We start from the raw sequence: 24,412 nt of genomic DNA on the forward strand, positions 1-24,412 counted from the left end.
GTCACAGGTCCTTCTCATCCTTTGAAGGTGGCATTTGAACGTTATTAAGATTAAGAATGGTGAGTGATTCTATCTGATAGTTCAGTAGGATTATTACTAGGGATGAGAGTAAACCACTATCTGTACCTGTTCCACCATCTAAATGATCTGTATCCCTATCTGTACTTGGGATGGGCGGGACTCAAACCGGAAGTGGGTGTGGTTTGACCCGAAATGGGTGGGGCTTAAATCACTCCATTATTTTAAGTCTGACATTGATATGGATATGGAAGTTGCTATATTAATTGTTTATTTAAAACATATTTACTGAACAGCCTCGAAATTGAGATTCAAATCAATGTTTTTGATCACAAAAGTAGGAGAACTATTTATAGAACAAATTTTTTTATGAACGCAGAACATGAAGTGAATTAATGAATACAACTAATGCTATAGCAAATTATGAACTACAAAGTATGCATGAACAAGAATTGTTATACTCAACACAACTGACTCCTGTCTGGAAACACAGTAAACGGGGTGTTAATTGTGTAAGGAATGTCTGTGATGACATTAGAAGCTGGGAGCAAATTTTTGAAGTGTGATGCAACGTGATTCTGACTGCGAAACAAGAAAAAAAGCTAATTGGCTTTGGCAAATATTTTCAAAGAAGTGCCAGAACATTAAAAACTAACGACAATTAAATACATTAAAAAGTAGCTCATCAGTCCTTCAGACAGCTGGGTCCTGTTTGACTGAAACCAGAGCTGCACTACAATAACCCAAGAGTCATCATCATTTTACAGTCCAAAAATGGTGAAACCAAGCTCACACTTATTTATACTCACTATCAACCCACCTTAAACTGGTGAAGAGGTGGGATACCCCTCCGATGGGTCATCACACAGTTCTTAGCAAGAGTTTTATAACTAACAACCCACAATAAGGCAATATTATGAACTACTTCCCCACCATTATAGTTTGGTGAAATCAATCAAACATCTGTTTCTATGGTAACTGTCTTGAAAGAAGGTGGGGTGTCAAAAAAATATTTACTCACTTTTCTTAAAATTAGTAAAAATATATAAGAAAATGATGAAGAATGTCCCTCATTTAGGGTCATCATTTAGGGTCATCAGATGGACCCCCCCGTCTCATTTAGGGCCATCAGATGGACCGGAGGGCACTGACCCCCCCGTCTCATTTAGGGCCATCAGATGGACCGGAGGGCACTGACCCCCCCGTCTCATTTAGGGTCATCAGATGGACCGGGGGGCACTGACCCCCCCGTCTCATTTAGGGTCATCGGATGGACCGGGGGGCACTGACCCCCCCGTCTCATTTAGGGCCATCGGATGGACCGGGGGGCACTGACCCCCCCGTCTCATTTAGGGCCATCGGATGGACCCCCCCGTCTCATTTAGGGCCATCAGATGGACCCCCCCGTCTCATTTAGGGCCATCGGATGGACCGGGGGGCACTGACCCCCCCGTCTCATTTAGGGCCATCAGATGGACCCCCCCGTCTCATTTAGGGTCATCAGATGGACCGGGGGGCACTGACCGGAAACCGGAAGTCCGTCAACCTGGGGCGGAACCTTTGTTCAGTGTGTTTCCAGCGGACCGGTTCCGGTGTGGGACACACTGGGGGAACGGCTGACGGAACGGGGTCTACACCGGTCACCGGGCTCACGCGCTCCCGACTCACCGGAAACACGACGTCCGTCCCGCGTGCACCGCTGTGACGTCACCGGAACCGGTTTAACGTCCTGTCCGCTCAGGTTCGTTACGTCACTGAAGACTCAGCAGGGAGGCTGTGCTGAGGAGCGCCAGGTCCCGGTGGGTTTGACGTCATCATGACGTCTTTTGCTCCTCTCGAACTGTTTCCTGTCCGGTCAGCTGGTCCAGACATCAGTCCTGGGATCACTTCCGGAGTCAGAACCGATCCTTCGATCCGAATCCTTCAAAGGAACTTGTTCTGGCGCGCGGTCACGTGACTGGCGAACGGGTGTGACACGTGATTGGTTCTGAGCTGCAGTAACGCTCCCTAGAGGGTTGGGTCACGATGACCCGCTCACGTCACAAGGACGTCACAAGTACGTCACGAGTACACGACGCACCAGTAATGACACCGTCCTGGTGCCACCATGGTGAGCAGGTTAGCATCAGCAGCTAACACTGTTAGACACGGCCCCGCAGGTTGCCATGGTTACACATGATGACCATCAAACCTGTAGGAGCTGATGGTGAAGTGTGTGTCCTTTGAGCTGACACACACACACACACACACACACACACACACACACACACACACACACACTTCCTCCTGAAACGGGGTCTGTGAAGCGGTGCTGTTTCACTGAAACTGGACAAAACCACCAGAAATCCTGTTTTCAGATTTGATTTCTGGGATGTATGGAAGTGTAGTCACGGGTGTGTTTACCTCTAATGACCCCCCCACACCCCCGTCGGCACCCATCAGCCAAAATAACCAACACAGTAGCACACAGTAGTGTCCATCCAGTTGAGGCAGCCCAGATGTTGTATTCAGACACAGTGTTAGTATCCATGACAACAGGGTCCAGTCAGGTGGTCTCTGCTTTGAAGGACATCTCCGTAGACGTTCAGGTCGTTGGTGTGGTCTGACTTCTCTGTGTTGCAGCAGGAATGTGTGAGGCGGTGAAGGACTTGTACGCCGTCCTGGGAGCCAGCGCGTCGGACTCAGCCCAGCAGCTCAAACAGCGCTACCAGCAGCTGGTCCTGCAGGTAAACACACTGCCCCGTGGCCCCTCACCTGTCTGATCCCGCCCCTCTGAAGTCTGTGGATCAGTTCATTCATGGTGCGTTGACGGCTGTTAGACTCTCCCTCTCGTCTCAGAGGAAAGTCCTACGTGCGAAAAATGAATAGAACCTACCTCAGCGTTCAAACAGATGCTTTACTGTAGAGTGGTCAGAGATGAATAGAGAACACCAGAGCTCTGGTTCAGCTCCAACGAACGCCATCACGAAGCGGGAACCCCGAATAGTAGACCCCCAAACAATAGAACCCAGAACAGTAGAACCCCAAACAATAGAACCCCGATCAGTAGAACCCTGAACAATAGAACCCCGATCAGTAGAACTACCCACCTAAGTCCATATTTGGTGTCTCCTAAACTAACTAGCTATACGATTGGTTGAGTAGATACGTGCCTAACGACCCCTGTAAAAGTTCAGAGGTGGGCGCCCCCCTGGAATGAATTTATCTCCATCCCTTTGTTTGCTGCTACAACCATTCATCCAGTGCTAAGAATGCTATTAAACAATTCATATGAAATAGTGTACCAATCTGGAGTGTTATTTTATTACATGAGCACACGTAACCCTTCATAGTTCAGTGGTGAGGACCAACACTGTTCTATTTACCCCTGTAGTCCTCGGGGGTGGACCTATCAGAAGCCTCTTATTGATTTTTTGTACAGATTTGTGTACTGTGGATGTTGGGTGTCTGATGCTGTGAGAGAAATACAGACTTTATGTACCTGAATTATTATCTGTTCAATGTCACATGTCTTCATTTTAGTACGGTACAGGTCTGTGTGCATGTTGAAGATTCACGTTTCTCCCATTTATGCTGCCTGGGAGATCCAAGCAGAACTACATGGTACAAGATGGGGGGCGAGAACTTGTCTGTCCCAAAATAGAAAGGAAAAAAGTTCAGCAGCACAAGTTTTAAAAGTCTTATAAAATGTATCTTACAAAATAAAGCAATCTTTTACAGTGTGAGGTTCCTGTTTGTGTTTTCACACAGTACCACCCAGATCGTCTTGGAGGTGAAGGCTCTCCTGGAACGGAGTATGCTGGGAAGTTTCTAGAAGTTGATGCTGCCTGGAAGATCCTGAGGGACCCGAGCAGCAGGAGACAGTATGACCTGCAGCAGAGAGGTAGGACGTCACTACCAGTGCATTCGACAGAGTTCATTTTACCTCCAGAAGGCAGTGCATCCTGGGATGCGCTTCAAGAAAAATTTGTGCATCCCAAAAGTAATAACAGAATCTACGGTATAAGCGACGCAAGGATTGAGTTTTGCCAATAGTACAATATAAAAACTAAACAAACTGTTAATTTCAATGATTTTATTGATAACATCATAAATGTTTAAGTTTAAAAAGAAAAAAAAGAGTCTTCTCTTTTGGCCTTTTCCCTTCAGGGGTCTCCACAGCCAATCAGTGTCCTCCATCTAACCCTGTCTTCTCATCCTCTTCTCTCACACCAACTACCTTCATGTCCTCTTTCACTACATCCATAAACCTCCTCTTTGGTCTTCCTCTAGGCCTCCTGCCTGGCAGTTCAGAACTCAGCATCCTTCTACCAATATATTCACTATCTCTCCTCTGGACATGTCCAAACCATCTCAGTCTGGCCTCTCTGACTTTATCTCCAGAACCTCTAACATGTGCTGTCCCTCTGATGTACTCATTCCTGATCCTATCCATCCTGGTCACTCCCAGAGAGAACCTCAGCATCTTCATCTCTGCTACCTCCAGCTCTGTCTCCTGTCTTTTCCTCAGGGACACTGTCTCTAGACCAAACAACATCGCTGGTCTCACCACAGTTTTGTACACCTTTCCTTTCATTTTAGCTGAAACTCTTCTATCACACATCACACCTGACACTTTCCTCTGCCCTTAGTCTAGCTTCCACTACTCTCTCCCATAACTTCATTGTATGGCTCATCAGCTTTATTCCTCTGTAGTTGCCACAACTCTGCACATCTCCCTTGTTCTTAAAAATGGGCACCAGCACACTTCTCCTCCATTCCTCAGGCATCTTCTCACTATCTAAGATCCTGTTGAACAACCCAGTCAGAAACTCTACCGCCACCTCTCCTAGACACTTCCAAACCTCTACAGGTATATCATCAGGACCGACTGCCTTTCCACTCTTCATCCTCTTCAGTGCCCTCCTCACTTCATCCTGACTAATCTTTGCTACTTCCTGGTCCACAACAGTCACCTCTTCTAGTCTTTGTTCTCTCTCATTTTCCACGTTCATCAACTCTTCAAAGTACTCTTTCCATCTTCCCATCACACTACTGGCACCTGTCAATAGACTTCCATCCCTATCCTTAATCACCCTAACCTGCTGCACGTCCTTCCCATCTCTGTCTCTCTGTCTTGCCAACCTGTATAGATCAGTCTCTCCCTCCTTACTGTCCAACCTAGCATACAAGTCATCAAAAGCTTCTTGTTTGGCCTTTGCTACCTCTACCTTCACCTTACGCTGCATCTCCCTGTACTCCTGTCTACTCTCCTCAGTCCTCTCAGTGTCCCACTTCCTCTTAGCTAACCTCTGTCTCTCTATACACTCCTGTACCTCCTCATTCCACCACCAAGTCCATCCATCCATCCATCTTCCACCGCTTATCCGGAATCGGGTCGCGGGGGCAGCAGCTTCAACAGGGAGCCCCAAACTTCCCTTTCCCGGGCCACATCCACCAGCTCTGACTGGGGGATCCCAAGGCGTTCCCAGGCCAGTGTTGAGATATAATCCCTCCACCTGGTCCTGGGTCTGCCCCGAGGTCTCCTCCCAGCTGGACGTGCCAGAAACACCTCCCTAGGGAGGCGTCCCAGAGGCATCCGCACCAGATGCCCAAACCACCTCAACTGACTCCTTTCCACGCGAAGGAGCAGCGGCTCTACTCTGAGCTACTCGCGAACAGCAGTGTTTCTCACCTTATCTCTAAGGGAGACACCAGCTATCCGCCTGAGAAAGCCCATTTCAGCCGCTTGTATCCGCGATCTCGTTCTTTCGGTCATGACCCATCGCTCATGACCATAGGTGAGGGTAGGAACGAAGATTGAACGGTAGATGGAGAGCTTTGCCTCTCGGCTTAGCTCCCTCTTTGTGACAACAGTGCGGTAAAGCGACTGCAATACCGCTCCTGCTGCCCCAATTCTCCGTCCAATCTCACGCTCCATTGTTCCCTCACTCGTGAACAGGACCCCAAGATACTTAAACTCCTTCACTTGTGGAAGGACCTCATTCCCCACTTGGAGAAGGAATTCCACCGGTTTCCTGCTGAGGACCATGGCCTCAGATTTGGAGGTGCTAATCCTCATCCCCGCCGCTTCACACTCGGCTGCAAACCGGACCAGTGAGCGCTGCAGGTCACAGGCTGATGACGCAAACAGGACCACATCATCTGCCAAAAGCAGCGATGCAATCCTCAGGCCACCAAACTGTAACCCCTCCTCACCACGACTACGCCTCGATATCCTGTCCATGAAAATCACAATCAGAATTGGTGATAAAGCGCAGCCCTGGCGAAGGCCAACAGCTACTCGGAACAAGTCCGACTTACTGCCGAGAACCCGAACGCAGCTCTCACTTTGGGCATACAGGGATTGGATGGCCCTGAGAAGAGGCCCCCTCACTCCATACTCCCGCAGTATTTCCCACAGTATATCCCTGGGGACACGATCATATGCCTTCTCCAAGTCCACAAAACACATGTAGACTGGATGGGCATACTCCCAAGCCCCCTCTAGGATCCCTGTGAGAGTAAAAAGCTGGTCCGTTGTTCCACGACCAGGACGGAACCCACTTTGTTCCTCCTCAATCTGAGGCTCGACAATCGGCCGGACCCTCCTTTCCAGCACCTTGGAGTAAACTTTCCCAGGGAGGCTGAGGAGTGTGATGCCCCTGTAATTGGCACACACCCTCTGGTCCCCCTTTTTAAAAAGAGGAACCACCACCCCAGTCTGCCACTCTTTCGGCACTGTCCCAGATTTCCACGCAATGTTAAAGAGGCGTGTCATCCACGACAGCCCCTCAACACCCAGAGCCTTCATCATTTCCGGGCGAATCTCATCAATACCCGGGGCTTTGCCACCGTGCAGTTGTTTAACTACCTCGGTGACTTCGCCCCGAGAGATTGACTCTGATCCCCCATCATCCTCCAGCTCTGCCTCTGCAACAGAGGACGGGTCAGTTGGGGTAGTTGGATTCAGGAGTTCCTCAAAGTGTTCCTTCCACCGACCGACAACCTCCTCAGTCGAGGTCAACAGTGTCCCATCTTTGCTGTATACAGCTTGGATGGTTCCCCGTTTCCCCCTCCTGAGGTGTCGGACAGTCCTCCAGAACAACTTTGGTGCCGTCCGATAGTCCTTCTCCATGGCCTCTCCGAACTCCTCCCACACCCTCTGTTTTGCCTCCATCACAGCCGAGGCTGCTGTCCTTTTGGCCTGTCGGTACCCTGCAACTGCTTCAGGAGTCCCCAGGGACAACATGCCCCTGAAGGCCTCCTTCTTCAGTCGGACGGCTTCCCTGACCACCGGGGTCCACCACGGTGTTCGAGGGTTACCGCCCCTTGAGGCACCCAAGACCTTGAGACCACAGCTCTCAGCTGCAGCTTCAGCAATGGAAGCTTTGAACATCGACCATTCAGGTTGAATGCCCCCAGCCTCCACAGGGATGCACGAGAAGCTCCTTCGGAGGTGTGAATTGAAGGCCTCACGGACAGAGTCCTCCTCCAGACGTTCCCAGTTCACCCGCACTACTCGTTTGGGCTTACCAGGTCTATCCAAAGGTTTCCTCCGCCAACGGACCCAACTCACCTCCCGGTGGTGATCAGTTGACAGCTCTGCCCCTCTCTTCACCCGAGTGTCCAAAACACACGGTCGAAGATCTGATGATACGATCACAAGATCAATCATTGACCTCCGACCCAGGGTGCTCTGGTACCAGGTACACTTATGAGCATCCTTGTGTTCGAACATGGTGTTAGTTATGAACAATCCGTGACTAGCACAGAAGTCCAGCAACATAACACCGCTCGGGTTCAGATCAGGGAGGCCATTCCTCCCAATCACGCCCCTCCAAGTGTCTCCATCATTGCCGACGTGTGCGTTGAAGTCCCCCAGGAGAACAATGGAGTCCCCTGCAGGGATCCCTTCAAGGACCCCATTTAGGGACCCCAAGAAGGCCGAATACTCTGAACTGATATTTGGTGCATATGCACAAACAACAGTCAGAGTTTTCCCCCCCACAGCCTTAAGGCGTAGGGAAGCGACCCTCTCATCCACCGGGGTAAACTCCAACACAGCGGCGCTCAGCCGGGGGCTTGTGAGTATCCCCACACCCGCCCTGCGCCTCACGCCTGACGCAACTCCGGAGTAAAACAAGGTCCAACCCCTATCCAGGAGTTTGGATCCAGAACCGAGGCTATGCGTGGAGGTAAGCCCCACCAGATCCAACTGGTAGCGCTCCACCTCCAACACAAGTTCCGGCTCCTTCCCCGCCAGTGAGGTGACATTCCACGTCCCCAAAGCCAACTTCTGCCGCCCGGGTCTGGTCCGTCGTGACCCCCTGTCGTCACTGCCACCCATATGGCAGCGCACCCGACCCCATCGGTCTGCCCTGCGGGTGGTGGGTCCACAGGGGTGGGAAGAATCCACGTTGCCTTTTCGGGCTAAGCCCGGCCGGGCCCCGTGGCAGACCCGGCCACCAGGCGCTCGCTGACGGGCCCTCCGTCCAGGCCTGGCTCCAGACGTGGGCCCCGGGCTTCCTCCGGGCAGGGTCACAGTTTTCCCTTTTCCGTTTTTCATGGGATATTTGAACCATTCTTTGTCTGGCTCCTCACCTGAGACCTGTTTGCCTTGGGTGACCCTACCAGGAGTACAAGACTCCCGACAACATAGCTCCCAGGATCCTTAGGGCACACAAACCTCTCCACCGCATTAAGGTGATGGTTCCTTGGAGAGGAACCATCACCAAGTCTCCTTATCTAAAATATTAAAATTGTTTATCAAAATGTGAAAGCCTGGTAATTATTTAAAAAATAGTTTTAGAAATGAATAAAGATGTAATACATTTTTTGTTTTTGACTTTTGCTTTTCACTCGATAGTTTTCTTTTTCTTTAATTCATATTTTCTCCTGTGAACACTGCACCAAGCTGACAGAACCTCCTCCACACACATTTCAGTTATAATCTGTAGTAAATCTGTAGTAATATCTGTACTAATATCTGTAGTAATATCTGTAGTAATACCTGTAGTAATATATGTGGTTATATCTGTGGTAATATCTGTAGTAATATCTGTCGAAATACCTGTAGTAACATCTGTAGTAATACCTGTAGTAATATCTGTAGTAATACATGTAGTAATATCTGTAGTAATATCTGTAGTAATACCTGTAGTAATATCTGTAGTAATACCTGTAGTAATATCTGTGGTAATACCTGTAGTAATATCTGTACTAATATCTGTCGTAATACCTGTAGTAATATCTGCAGTAATATTTGTAGTAATATCTGTAGTAATACCTGTAGTAATATCCGTGGTAACATCTGTAGTAATATCTGTGGTAATATCTGTAGTAATATCTGTCGAAATACCTGTAGTAACATCTGTAGTAATACCTGTAGTAATATCTGTAGTAATACATGTAGTAATATCTGTAGTAATACCTGTAGTAATATCTGTAGTAACATCTGTAGTAATACCTGTAGTAATACTTGTAGTAATACCTGTAGTAATTCCTGTAGTAATACCTGTAGTAATATCTGTAGTAATATCTGTAGTAATACCTGTAGTAATATCTGAAGTAATATCTGTAGTAATACCTGTAGTAATATCTGGAGTAATATTTGTAGTAATATGTGTCGTAATGCCTGTAGTAATATCCGTGGTAACATCTGTAGTAATATCTGTAGTAATACCTGTAGTAATATCTAGTAGTAATATCTGTCGTAATACCTGTAGTAATATCCGTGGTAACATCTGTAGTAATATCTGTAGTAATACCTGTAGTAATATCTAGTAATACCTGTAGTAATACCTGTAGTAATATCTGTAATAATATCTGTAGTAATACCTGTAGTAATATCTGTCGTAATACCTGTAGTAATATCCGTGGTAACATCTGTAGTAATACCTGTAGTAATATCTAGTAATACCTGTAGTAATACCTGTAGTAATATCTGTAGTAATATCTGTAGTAATACCTGTAGTAATATCTGAAGTAATATCTGTAGTAATACCTGTAGTAATACCTGTAGTAATATCTGTAATAATATTTGTAGTAATATCTGTGGTAATATCTGTAGTAATATCTGTCGAAATACCTGTAGTAACATCTGTAGTAATACCTGTAGTAATATCTGTAGTAATACATGTAGTAATATCTGTAGTAATACCTGTAGTAATATCTGTAGTAACATCTGTAGTAATACCTGTAGTAATACTTGTAGTAATACCTGTAGTAATTCCTGTAGTAATACCTGTAGTAATATCTGTAGTAATATCTGTAGTAATACCTGTAGTAATATCTGAAGTAATATCTGTAGTAATACCTGTAGTAATATCTGGAGTAATATTTGTAGTAATATGTGTCGTAATGCCTGTAGTAATATCCGTGGTAACATCTGTAGTAATATCTGTAGTAATACCTGTAGTAATATCTAGTAGTAATATCTGTCGTAATACCTGTAGTAATATCCGTGGTAACATCTGTAGTAATATCTGTAGTAATACCTGTAGTAATATCTAGTAATACCTGTAGTAATACCTGTAGTAATATCTGTAATAATATCTGTAGTAATACCTGTAGTAATATCTGTCGTAATACCTGTAGTAATATCCGTGGTAACATCTGTAGTAATACCTGTAGTAATATCTAGTAATACCTGTAGTAATACCTGTAGTAATATCTGTAGTAATATCTGTAGTAATACCTGTAGTAATATCTGAAGTAATATCTGTAGTAATACCTGTAGTAATACCTGTAGTAATATCTGTAATAATATTTGTAGTAATATCTGTCGTAATATCTGTAGTAATACCTGTAGTAATATCTAGTAATACCTGTAGTAATTCCTGTAGTAATACCTGTAGTAATATCTGTAGTAATATCTGTAGTAATACCTGTAGTAATATCTGAAGTAATACCTGTAGTAATACCTGTAGTAATACCTGTAGTAATACCTGTAGTAATATCTGTCGTAATATCTGTCGTAATACCTGTAGTAATATCTGTAGTAATATCTGTAGTAATATCTGTAGTAATACCTGTAGTAATATCTGTAGTAATATCTGTAGTAATACCTGTAGTAATATCTGAAGTAATACCTGTAGTAATACCTGTAGTAATACCTGTAGTAATACCTGTAGTAATATCTGTCGTAATATCTGTCGTAATACCTGTAGTAATATCTGTAGTAATATCTGTAGTAATATCTGTAGTAATACCTGTAGTAATATCTGTAGTAATACCTGTAGTAATATCTGTAGTAATACCTGTAGTAATATCTGTAGTAATATCTGTAGTAATACCTGTAGTAATATCTGTAGTAATACCTGTAGTAATATCTGAAGTAATACCTGTAGTAATATCTGTAGTAATACCTGTAGTAATATCTGTAGTAATACCTGTAGTAATATCTGTAGTAATACCTGTAGTAATATCTGTAGTAATATCTGTAGTAATACCTGTAGTAATATCTGTCGTAATACCTGTAGTAATATCTGCAGTAATATTTGTAGTAATATCTGTAGTAATACCTGTAGTAATATCCGTGGTAACATCTGTAGTAATATCTCTGGTAATATCTGTAGTAATATCTGTCGTAATACCTGTAGTAACATCTGTAGTAATACCTGTAGTAATATCTGTAGTAATACATGTAGTAATATCTGTAGTAATATCTGTAGTAATATCTGTAGTAATATTTGTAGTAATACCTGTAGTAATATCTGAAGTAATACCTGTAGTAATACCTGTAGTAATATCTGTAGTAATACCTGTAGTAATACTTGTAGTAATACCTGTAGTAATATCTGTAGTAATACCTGTAGTAATATCTGTAGTAATATCTGTAGTAATATCTGTAGTAAGCCTGTAGTACTACATGTAGTAATATCTGTAGTAATATCTGTCGTAATACCTGTAGTAATATCTGTAGTAATATCTGTAATAATACCTGTAGTAATATCTGTAGTAATACCTGTAGTAATACCTGTAGTAATATCTGTAGTAATACCTGTAGTAATACTTGTAGTAATACCTGTAGTAATATCTGTAGTAATACCTGTAGTAATATCTGTAGTAATATCTGTAGTAATATCTGTAGTAAGCCTGTAGTACTACATGTAGTAATATCTGTAGTAATATCTGTAGTAATACCTGTAGTGATATCTGTAGTAATATCTGTAGTAATACCTGTAGTAATATCTGAAGTAATACCTGTAGTAATACCTGTAGTAATACCTGTAGTAATACCTGTAGTAATACCTGTAGTAATATCTGTAGTAATATCTGTAGTAATACCTGTACTAATATCTGTCGTAATACCTGTAGTAATATCTGCAGTAATATTTGTAGTAATATCTGTAGTAATACCTGTAGTAATATCCGTGGTAACATCTGTAGTAATATCTCTGGTAATATCTGTAGTAATATCTGTCGTAATACCTGTAGTAACATCTGTAGTAATACCTGTAGTAATATCTGTAGTAATACATGTAGTAATATCTGTAGTAATATCTGTAGTAATATCTGTAGTAATATCTGTAGTAATACCTGTAGTAATATCTGAAGTAATACCTGTAGTAATACCTGTAGTAATATCTGTAGTAATACCTGTAGTAATACTTGTAGTAATACCTGTAGTAATATCTGTAGTAATACCTGTAGTAATATCTGTAGTAATATCTGTAGTAATATCTGTAGTAATATCTGTAGTAAGCCTGTAGTACTACATGTAGTAATATCTGTAGTAATATCTGTCGTAATACCTGTAGTAATATCTGCAGTAATATTTGTAGTAATATCTGTAGTAATACCTGTAGTAATATCCGTGGTAACATCTGTAGTAATATCTCTGGTAATATCTGTAGTAATATCTGTCGTAATACCTGTAGTAACATCTGTAGTAATACCTGTAGTAATATCTGTAGTAATACATGTAGTAATATCTGTAGTAATATCTGTAGTAATATCTGTAGTAATATCTGTAGTAATACCTGTAGTAATATCTGAAGTAATACCTGTAGTAATACCTGTAGTAATATCTGTAGTAATACCTGTAGTAATACTTGTAGTAATACCTGTAGTAATATCTGTAGTAATACCTGTAGTAATATCTGTAGTAATATCTGTAGTAATATCTGTAGTAATATCTGTAGTAAGCCTGTAGTACTACATGTAGTAATATCTGTAGTAATATCTGTCGTAATACCTGTAGTAATATCTGTAGTAATATCTGTAATAATACCTGTAGTAATATCTGTAGTAATACCTGTAGTAATACCTGTAGTAATATCTGTAGTAATACCTGTAGTAATACTTGTAGTAATACCTGTAGTAATATCTGTAGTAATACCTGTAGTAATATCTGTAGTAATATCTGTAGTAATATCTGTAGTAAGCCTGTAGTACTACATGTAGTAATATCTGTAGTAATATCTGTAGTAATACCTGTAGTGATATCTGTAGTAATATCTGTAGTAATACCTGTAGTAATATCTGAAGTAATACCTGTAGTAATACCTGTAGTAATACCTGTAGTAATACCTGTAGTAATACCTGTAGTAATACCTGTAGTAATATCTGTAGTAATATCTGTAGTAATACCTGTACTAATATCTGTCGTAATACCTGTAGTAATATCTGCAGTAATATTTGTAGTAATATCTGTAGTAATACCTGTAGTAATATCCGTGGTAACATCTGTAGTAATATCTCTGGTAATATCTGTAGTAATATCTGTCGTAATACCTGTAGTAACATCTGTAGTAATACCTGTAGTAATATCTGTAGTAATACATGTAGTAATATCTGTAGTAATATCTGTAGTAATATCTGTAGTAATATCTGTAGTAATACCTGTAGTAATATCTGAAGTAATACCTGTAGTAATACCTGTAGTAATATCTGTAGTAATACCTGTAGTAATACTTGTAGTAATACCTGTAGTAATATCTGTAGTAATACCTGTAGTAATATCTGTAGTAATATCTGTAGTAATATCTGTAGTAATATCTGTAGTAAGCCTGTAGTACTACATGTAGTAATATCTGTAGTAATATCTGTCGTAATACCTGTAGTAATATCTGTAGTAATATCTGTAATAATACCTGTAGTAATATCTGTAGTAATACCTGTAGTAATACCTGTAGTAATATCTGTAGTAATACCTGTAGTAATACTTGTAGTAATACCTGTAGTAATATCTGTAGTAATACCTGTAGTAATATCTGTAGTAATATCTTTAGTAATATCTGTAGTAAGCCTGTAGTACTACATGTAGTAATATCTGTAGTAATATCTGTAGTAATACCTGTAGTGATATCTGTAGTAATATCTGTAGTAATACCTGTAGTAATATCTGAAGTAATACCTGTAGTAATACCTGTAGTAATACCTGTAGTGATACCTGTAGTAATACCTGTAGTAATATCCGTGGTAACATCTGTAGTAATATCTGTAGTAATACCTGTAGTAATATCTGAAGTAATACCTGTAGTAATACCTGTAGTAATACCTGTAGTAATATCTGTAGTAATACCTGTAGTAATATCCGTGGTAACATCTGTAGTAATATCTGTAGTAATACCTGTAGTAATATCTAGTAATACCTGTAGTAATACCTGTAGTAATATCTGTAGTAATACCTGTAGTAATACCTGTAGTAATCTCTGTCGTAATACCTGTAGTAAGTTTCAAGTTTAAGTTTCAAGTTTATTTATTTTATATAGCCCAGATTCACAAACAATGTCTCAAAGGGCTTTACAATCTGCACATGGACGATATCCCTCTGACCTTTGTGCACTGCAAGCAGTGCGACCCTCGCATCGGATAAGGAACAACTCCCCCCAAAACCCTTTTAACAGGGGAAAAAATGGATGGGAGAAACCTCAGGAAGACTGCAGAGGAGGGACCCCTCTTCCAGGAGTGGACAGACGAAGCAATAGATACCGCATGTACAGATTAACAACACAGTAACAATAACAGTAACAATAAATGTATAACAAAGGCATGCCGATCCATCCAGTAGAGCGAGTCACCACCAGCCGATGAAGCACACAGAGGTCACCGATTGCCGAGGATCCACCACTCTGAGGACAGACCAAACAGTGCCTAAGTCATTCAGCTCAAAAAAGTTAAAGTCAAGGTTACTCTGGCAAAACCCCAAAACCACAGCAGAACCAAATGAGGCAGAACCAGCACTCCCCTAGTGGATAGTGAAACTGACAGTAGTAATATCCGTGGTAACATCTGTAGTAATACCTGTAGTAATATCTAGTAATACCTGTAGTAATACCTGTAGTAATATCTGTAGTAATATCTGTAGTAATACCTGTAGTAATATCTGTAGTAATATCTGTAGTAATATCTGTAGTAATATCTGTAGTAATATCTGTAGTAATACCTGTAGTAATATCTGTAGTAATATCTGTAGTAATATCTGTAGTAATATCTGTAGTAATACCTGTAGTAATATCTGTAGTAATACCTGTGGTAATATCCGAAGTAATACCTGTAGTAATATCTGTAGTAATACCTGTAGTAATATCTGTAGTAATACCTGTAGTAATATCTGTGGTAATACCTCTAGTAATATCTGTAGTAATACCTGTAGTAATATCTGTCGTAATACCTGTAGTAATATCTGCAGTAATATTTGTAGTAATATCTGCAGTAATATTTGTAGTAATATCTGTAGTAATACCTGTAGTAATATCCGTGGTAACATCTGTAGTAATATCTGTCGTAATACCTGTAGTAACATCTGTAGTAATACCTGTAGTAATATCTGTAGTAATACATGTAGTAATATCTGTAGTAATACCTGTAGTAATATCTGTAGTAATATCTGTAGTAATACCTGTAGTAATATCTGTAGTAATACACGTAGTAATACCTGTAGTAATACCTGTAGTAATATCTGTAGTATTACATGTAGTAATATCTGTGGTAATACCTGTAGTAATATCTGTAGTATTACCTGTAGTAATATCTGTGGTAATACCTGTAGTAATATCTGTAGTATTACCTGTAGTAATATATGAAGTAATAGCTGTAGTAATACCTGTAGTAATACCTGTAGTAATATCTGTAGTAATACCTGTAGTAATACCTGTAGTAATACCTGTAGTAATACTTGTAGTAATACCTGTAGTAATATCTGTAGTAATACCTGTAGTAATATCTGTAGTAATATCTGTAGTAATATCTGTAGTAATATTTGTAGTAATACCTGTAGTAATACCTGTAGTAATTTCTGTAGTAATATCTGTAGTAATACCTGTAGTAATACCTGTAGTAATATCTAGTAATTTCTGTAGTAATATCTGTAGTAATACCTGTAGTAATACCTGTAGTAATATCTAGTAATACCTGTAGTAATACCTGTAGTAATATCTAGTAATACCTGTAGTAATATCTGTAGTAATACCTGTAGTAATACCTGTAGTAATATCTGTAGTAATATCTGTAGTAATATCTGTAGTAATACCTGTAGTAATACCTGTAGTAATATCTGTAGTAATATCTGTAGTAATATCTGTAGTAATATCAGTCTCTTTATTTTCATTAACCTTTGATTGTTTTTTATTCATTGTCACTTGGGTTTTTTTAACTTTTGCATATTTTTGGAGACATGGTGATAATCAATCAATCAATCAATCAATCAGCCTTTATTAGTCTATCTCTTGATCCCACCAGCAGACGTTCCAAAGCGTTTTAACAGACAGACCAACAGGACTCTTCTTGTTCTCTGGGGGGTTGAACTAACTCCTCTCTCGCTGCAGCGTTTAAACCAGCAGACCTGTTGCTGATTGGTTGATTTTAATCAGACTGAATCACACAGGTGAATCACACAGGTGAGTCTGGTTACTAGAAACTCGCGTGAGATCAATACATAATGGAGATTTCCAGGTTCCAAATTTAAGTGGAGAAATTGTGAATGTTTTTGTTGAATGGGGGCCTGAGCCCAGGGACGTGTCATCGAAGTGTTTCTCTCCTCCATTTCTTTTCTCACAATCATTTTGTATTTGTAGAATGTGCTTCTCTTCTACCAGTCCACCTCCTCTTTTGTTTTTGGTGACGTGCTGCAGATCCGTCATTGTTAGCTTGAGTGCAGACAGATAATGAAGATACGTTGAGCTGGTTCAGTGGAACAGCCTTTTATTGAAGTAGTAGTTGTTACGCCAACTAGCATGTTTGTCGCTAACAAACTAAAAGTCTCCCTCATCCAGACCTTCTGCTGCCACTAATGGTGTTCTGCTTCCTCCCCAGTACAGGAACTGAGACAGGACTGGCCAGTGGACCGTACCATCTGCGTGGAGGACATGACCTGGGATCAGGGTAACTACCCACTCTGATGCCCACACACAGATATTACACATCAGTGCCACTGCCATGACAACCAGACCGGCTGCAGCGACAGGATCTACTTAGACTAACATGTTAATACTTCTCCTGGGTTTAGATCACATTTTAATCCAACGTTTTTTGATAATGAAAGGAAATACTGTGTTCGCTGATTTGTCTGCAAAATGATAAAAACTAGGTGACCTATTTATCTGAGTGAGGGGATGGGTCGGAACAATCTCTGCAGCCCCTAGAGTACGGTTTGTTCACACCCAGACGCTGTGCAGGAACACAGTAGATATTTGAATTTCATTTAATTTCAATATGAATATGTTCTAAAGAATGACTGGAACGCCTCTAGTAGGTGTCACGCTTCTCTGAAGACGTGATTTTGTGGCCCTACTGGCAGTCTGTGGTGTTGGGGGGCGGGGGGCGTCAGCTGAAGACATAATGCTGAAAACCCTGTTCTCGGGTCTCCTCTTCGCTGTAAGTCTCAGCGGTGCCTCTAGTGGTCACCGGCGCGTCGACGACAGGCAGTGTCACCACTGTGACCGCTGGTGAACGGGTGAACTCTGGCTTGTGTGTGCAACACTCTGAGTATTCAGACTAGCAGGGTGCAGGTAAGTACAGCCCATTTACCCTTTACCCCCTCAGCCAATTAAATCAAAGCACAGTCTGTCATTTCAGTCACCTACAGATCTGTCTGCGTGTGGAGGCGTGTGTCCCAGCATTCCTGACAGATTTACAGCAGAACCAGCTGAATCATGTGTGACACTTCTACGAATCATTTCTTTCGTAAAAATAAAAAAATCAAAGTGGCAGTAGCTCCGTCCACTAAGTCCACGGGGAAACAAGTCGCCAGTTCAAAACCCGGGTGGGCCAAAGCGTTTGGAGTGTGATGGCAGTGGGAGGTGTTGGCTCACCTCTTGAGCACTGCCGAAGTGCCCTTTGGCCAACTTCCCTTGTAGGTTCCGAGGTGAAGGTGTGTCCCCTGATGGGCACACCCATAGTATGTGTGACCCGACATGTTTCAGTCAGGATTAACACCTCAACGTCTATCTGTTCTGTTTGTTTCTATTCCTATTATATCTAACACATGTATCATTTTAATGTACTAGGATTTGTGGGATGTTGTGTTTTCTGTCTCTTGTTTTGGTTCTATATGTACACACACACACACACACACACACACACACACACACACACACACACACACACACACACACACACACACACACACACACACACACAATGATACCACTTGAAGCGAGTGCTGTGATTGGTCAGACTTTGTTGATTGTATCAAGTGAAAATCCGCACTTTAGTGAATGCAGGTCATGTCAGACAGTTGTTGTGTTTCTGTGTGTGTTCCTTCAGATGAGCGTGTGTTTTCACACTGCTGCCGATGTGGAGGGGGCTTCAGCATCTCTGAGGACGAGGTGGATGAGGAGAAGCGTAGGAAGCAAAAACATGATGAAGAAGCAGTAAATGAAGAAGAGCACCACGGACTGGTGGTTTGCTGTGACACGTGTTCCCTCAGTGTGTACGTCACATGGCCACCGCCTACAGGTATGGGCAAAGAGGTGAAAGGCCAACAATGAGACCTTCTACGTCAACATCATGGACACTGAGGTCATCATTGGATCAACTTTTCTTCAACTGTTGTTCAGGAGGAGGACACTGAACGTGTGTCACAATAAAATGTGGACATTGAACTGTAAGCATAGAGAACTGTTAGATAGACCTCATGTTGTGCTTCTGGTTAAAGAGGTGGAGTGTCCCATACAGTCGTCTCTGGACTGAAGAACAACACACCAGTCTGATCAGAAGCCTGCACTGCCTGTGGGTGATGTAGGGCTGAAGCAGCTGGCTGCTTTAGGAAGGAGCCCAGAAACCTGATCAATACATTCTAAACCTGAAATCTGGATTGGAATGAAGACCAGAGTTATGAATCAATGCGGTTTGAACATTCTGGCCTCACCCGAACGAGAAAGAAGACAGCGCCGAGTGTAGTATTTAAGAATAGAAGACAAATATACCCTTGGACAACATGGATTTTACCCTTCACTTAATGTAAGAAAAACCCACCATAGAAGCTGACAAAAGTAATAATGAATAAAAATGTCTGGAATATTAACCAATGATAATCAGACCTTGCTTTTTAATTACGGTTCAACAGAATAGTATAAAAACCCCAAAAGGATGGTACCCTTAGAAAAGACTGAAAATAATTTGAGCATCAGGACATGATAAACTAAGACATGTCGTCTTATTAGGATCAAAGGCATCCTCAAACTTGTAGTCAGTCTGCCCTTTAAAGGGGGACATGTAGTTACATGTAGTTACATGTAGTTACATGTAGTTACATGTAGTTACATGTAGTTACATGTAGTGAAGGAAAGAGTTGTCTCAGGAGATAAATAGAAGTAAAGACAGACGTGTTACAGATAAAGGCTGTAAGACCATGTCTAAGCAGCTTGATGTTCTACAGTCCATGGGACTGGAGCCAAGCTGACCTCAGGAGGAAAACTGATGACAGATTGAAGACACGGATCATACCAGCGGTTACACATTGTAATGATCTGTCTCTTCACAACAACCTTCAAAGAAATCAAGGTGAATTCCAAGGTCAAGGTACGTCAGTGTTGGATCACAGTGTTTGAGCCAAAGTAGACTCATGACGACCGAGGACGACACCACTACTGAAAGCAAGTCATAAAGAGAACTGGAATTTGCCACGAAGCTTCTTTACATAGGAGGATTAGTGTCACTGGAAAAAACCAAGGTCTATGTAGTGAGATAAAGTCTGAGTTCTGAGACGTCACCACAGCAGCACCACCGGCTTCATTCTCACGTCTGGATCGGTAACGCCTCATCGATGACGTGTTGTTCCTATGACCCCGTTCAGACTGCAGACACATCAGATTTCCGTCTAACAGATTTTTAGGGTTGACTTTTTACACTGTTTTAAGGAAGTGTCTGAATGCGATCTTCTCTGTTCAACAAAACATGAACTTTTGTTACCTTAGCGTGTCGGTGATATCACTGTGGAGGTGGAAAAACACACACACACACACACACACACACACACGCGCCAGACATCGTCAGTCCCTTCCTCCGTGTTTTACGGCTCCGTAATGCGACGCTCTTCCTTCTACTGTAGCTCCTTGCTCTCGTATTGTGAATTTGACGTCGCGGTCCGCCTTATCCAATCAGAGTGTTTGGAGCTGTTCAGACTGAGACACATCCGTCCATATCCGATATGAAACTACTTCCTGGATGTGGTTTCAATCTGTCCTGCAAAAATCTGATTGGGACTGTTCAGACTGCAGGCGAGACATGAGATATCAATCTGGATGGGCGAGTCTGAACAAGGCCTACAGTGGGGAAAAAAGGTATCTAGTCAGCCACCAATTGTGAAAGTTCTCCCACTTAAGAAGAAGAGAGAGACCTGTAATTGTCATCACAGGTACACCTCAACTATGAGAGACAGAATGAGAAAAAAAAACCCAGAAAATCACATTATCTGATTTTTAAAGAATTTATTTGCAAATTATGGTGGAAAATAAGTATTTGGTGAATAACAAACAAGATTTGTGGCTCTCACAGAGCTGTAACTTTCAGAGGCTCCTCTGTCCTCCACTCATTACCTGCTTTAATGGCACCTGTCTGAACTCATTAGCACTATAAAATACACCTGTCCTCAACCTCAAACACTCACACTCCATCTCCACTACGGCCAAGACCAGAGAGCTGTCAAAGGACACCAGAAACAAAGGTGTAGACCTGCACCAGGAAGACTGAATCTGCACTAGGCGAGCAGCTTGGTGTGAAGAAATCAACTGTGGGGGCAATTATTAGAAAATGGAAGACATACAAGACCACTGATAATCTCCCTCCATCTGGGGCTCCACGCAAAATCTCACCCTGTGGGGTCAAAATAATCACAAGAACGGTGAGCAAACATCCCAGAACCACGCGGGGGGGCCTGGTGAATGACCTGCAGAGAGCTGGGACCAAAGTACCAAAGGCTCCTATCAGGACCACACTATGCCCCAGGACTCATCCTGCAGGGCCAGACGTGTCCCCCTGCTTAAGGCAGGACATGTCCAGGCCCGTCTGTTTGCTAGAGAGCACTGGGAGGATCCAGAAGAGGACTGGGAGAAGGTCCTGTGGTCAGATGAAACCAGAAGAGAACTCTTTGGTAGAAACACAAGAATACTGAACTGCATCCAAAGAACACCATAGCTACTGTGAAGCATGGGGGTGAAACATCATGCTTTGGGGCTGTTTTTCTGCAAAGGGACCAGGACGACTGACCTGTGTGAAGGAAAGAATGAATGGGGCCATGTGAGATTTTGAGTGAAAACCTTCCATCATTGAGGGCATTGAAGGTAAAACATGGCTGGGTCTTTCATCATGACCCGGGCAACAAAGGATTGGCTTCGTAAGAAGCATTTCCAGGTCCTGGAGAGGCCTAGCCAGTCTCCAGATCTCAGCCCCATAGAAGATCTTTGGAGGGAGTTGAAAGCCCCCCAAACATCACTGCTCTAGAGGAGATCTGATGGAGGAATGGACCAAACACCAGCAACAGAGTGTGAAGACCTGGTGAAGACTGACAGAAAACCTTTGACCTCTGTCATTACCAACAAAGGGTATACAACAAAGTATTGAGAGGAAGTTTGTTATTGACCAAACACTTATTTTCCACCATAATTTGTAAATAAATTCTTTAAAAATCAGACAATGTGATTTTTCTGTTTTTATTCCTCATTCTCTCTCATAGTTGAGGTAAACCTATGATGATAATTACAGGCCTCTCTCATCTTAAGTGGGAGAACGTGCACAACTGGGGGGTGACTAAATACCTTTCCCCCCCACTGTATACGTCAGGTGCTGGAACAAAGCAAACACTTCACCTGCAAATTAAAAATGACGTGTGTGGTTTATTATTTTCTACTGTGTGAGCAACAGAGCCTGGAAATAAAAAAATAAGAGTCTGAAGCAGGTGGAAGCAGGTTGAATGTATGACAGAAACTGAACTGTTAACTACTTGTCAGTGTTTTCCCATCATATAGAGTCAAGCAACAACATTCCACTACATTTTCCTCTGTATGTTAAACAGTGTTCATCCCAGTGATTCAGTGCTTTTTAAATACAAACCGCCGTGCCGTGCAGTCAGATCACACAGTCATTGGAGACGCTTAGTGATAGCAGGTGTGAACAGTCAGACTCAGACAGATCCCCATGGACAGATGTTAACCGCAGGTTTTAACAGGCTCCTGGTGGTGGTACCTCAGGGGAGATCACACTGAGCTCTATTGTTGAGAACAACCAATGAGGGCCCTGAGTGTGAATGGAAGGGCTGCTGGGGTCCGGTGGGCCATCAACGACTTTAGAGCTGGTGAACAGCCGTGAACCTTTGTTTTAAAGGTGAACTGGAAGTTTACTCATAATTTTACAACATTTGCCACATCACAATGAAGCTACATGGATGCAGATCCTGCCTGGAACAAAGGTCACACCATACAGTATGTTGTTGGACTGCCTTTAGCTTTGATTCCTTCACTGTTGTCATATTATGCAGTGTCACAATATTTAGTTCTGTCCACAGTTGCACCAACGTTTTGCCAAGCTCTTGTAGTGATGACGTAGAGTCAGACCACTGCATAAAGTCTCCTTAAGTGCTGACAGATATGATCCAAAATGATGTCTCATCTCACGGAACCACTCTTTCACGGTCCGGTTCTGGATTATGGTATTGCCATCTTGGAATATGACCATGTCATCAGGGAGGAAAAGAAATACGCCCATTTAGGCATGCTGGGTGCATCACATCACCTGTCTCTTACCCTGATGCCCTGTCACTCTGGAACAGGCCAGTCGTGACTCATCAGACCACATGACCTTTAATTGCTCCAGAGTCCGGGTTTGATTCTCCAGAACAAGCTGGACTTCATGATTAACATCACTCGTTAGAGGTTTTCTTCAGGATAAGCAGTTAGTTAGCTCTAAACCCTTGAGTTCTGTTTTTCTTTCATCATTTTTTCATTATTGTGTCTCATCCAGGTGCAGAAGTAACCAGGTGGCTGAGACACATCCATGTCAATATGAGACCATCAGAAAATTGGCAAGAGGGTCCAGGAGTGGTGGAGGAGATCTGGTTTGAGTGTGTGGCTCACACAGGACCTTCACCCTGGACACTAGAAGGGGTATCTTCTCTGAAGGTCACCTGAACTCCCCCAGTCTCACTGCATGAACCTACTGCTGCCTCCAGGCAGGGGGGATTTCCACACCAGTGGATGAGGAGCAGAGTGATAACTGAGACCTGAGGCTGTGGCCAATTGGAGGAGAGTTCTGACGCCACCAATCAAGCAGTGATGAATTCTGTCTGGTCTTATCTCCTCCTGGGTGACAGGTAGCAGTCTGACTGATGGACACTGGCTGACATTCCCATGAACACTCGTGTCTGCAGCTAACATGTTAGCATTCATGATGCTCTGCTTCGATGGCCAACCAGAGTTTCCTACACAATTAAACTGTTTTATGCAACAGAGTTGTGTTTTTCTTCTAGCCATGTCGTGTGTGCTTACATAACAGCGACACCCTTATGGCGATTATTCTGAGGTGATGAGATGCTAACGACTGGAGGATGATGGGCGATCCCAGGAGAGTCTACATGTGAGGTTTCGCGCAGGCAGAGTCAGGGTTCTCTGTGACTCTGGGGTCTGAACCACATGTCTCAACACGCCTGCATGATCCCACACGTGTTCACGTGTGCTGGTTTCCGCCTGTTGTTCTGGATTATGAGTGCACTGAAATAAAATTCCTTCTTTCTGTACGAATGTCAGAGTTTGGGTCAATCATTAATTATTGGCATACAACATAATACCCAATGGCCTTCAGTTAGAAGTTATAGTACAGTCTCAGTTGACTGATGATGTGTGTAAGATTCAAAAGCTGCAACTACAGCATTGCCTGAACAGACTCTTCCACAGACCTGGTTCTGTGGTCAGTAGGAGCCTGAGGTGGAGACAGTTCTGCAGAGGAGGACCATGACCAAGTTCAGCACCATCCT

The 24,412-nt window shown here is 42.6% G+C and overlaps 1 protein-coding gene across 5 annotated transcripts; it reads left to right on the top strand.

The window, feature by feature from the left end:
- Nucleotides 1-1,525: 1,525 nt before the first annotated feature.
- On the top strand, nt 1,526-24,145 carry dnajc24 (DnaJ (Hsp40) homolog, subfamily C, member 24). Of its 5 annotated transcripts, none has more exons than XM_068313519.1 (6): nt 1,526-1,817; nt 2,641-2,744; nt 3,769-3,901; nt 17,260-17,328; nt 18,712-18,903; nt 23,404-24,145. In XM_068313519.1, the coding sequence occupies exons 2-6, from the start codon at nt 2,646-2,648 to the stop codon at nt 23,568-23,570; spliced, it is 660 nt and encodes a 219-aa protein (XP_068169620.1). In that variant the 5' UTR covers nt 1,526-1,817; nt 2,641-2,645; the 3' UTR covers nt 23,571-24,145. The 5 variants fall into 5 exon arrangements, 4 of the variants coding, with proteins under 4 accessions (XP_068169620.1, XP_068169619.1, XP_068169621.1 ...); XM_068313518.1 differs by having other exon boundaries at nt 1,528-1,817; nt 2,644-2,744; XR_011035218.1 differs by having other exon boundaries at nt 1,539-1,817; nt 2,644-2,744; nt 18,712-19,407; nt 23,404-23,544.
- The last annotated feature ends 267 nt before the right edge of the window (nt 24,146-24,412 follow it).

This window comes from Antennarius striatus, chromosome 4 (assembly GCF_040054535.1).
Source record: "Antennarius striatus isolate MH-2024 chromosome 4, ASM4005453v1, whole genome shotgun sequence".
Lineage (NCBI taxonomy): Eukaryota > Metazoa > Chordata > Actinopteri > Lophiiformes > Antennariidae > Antennarius > Antennarius striatus.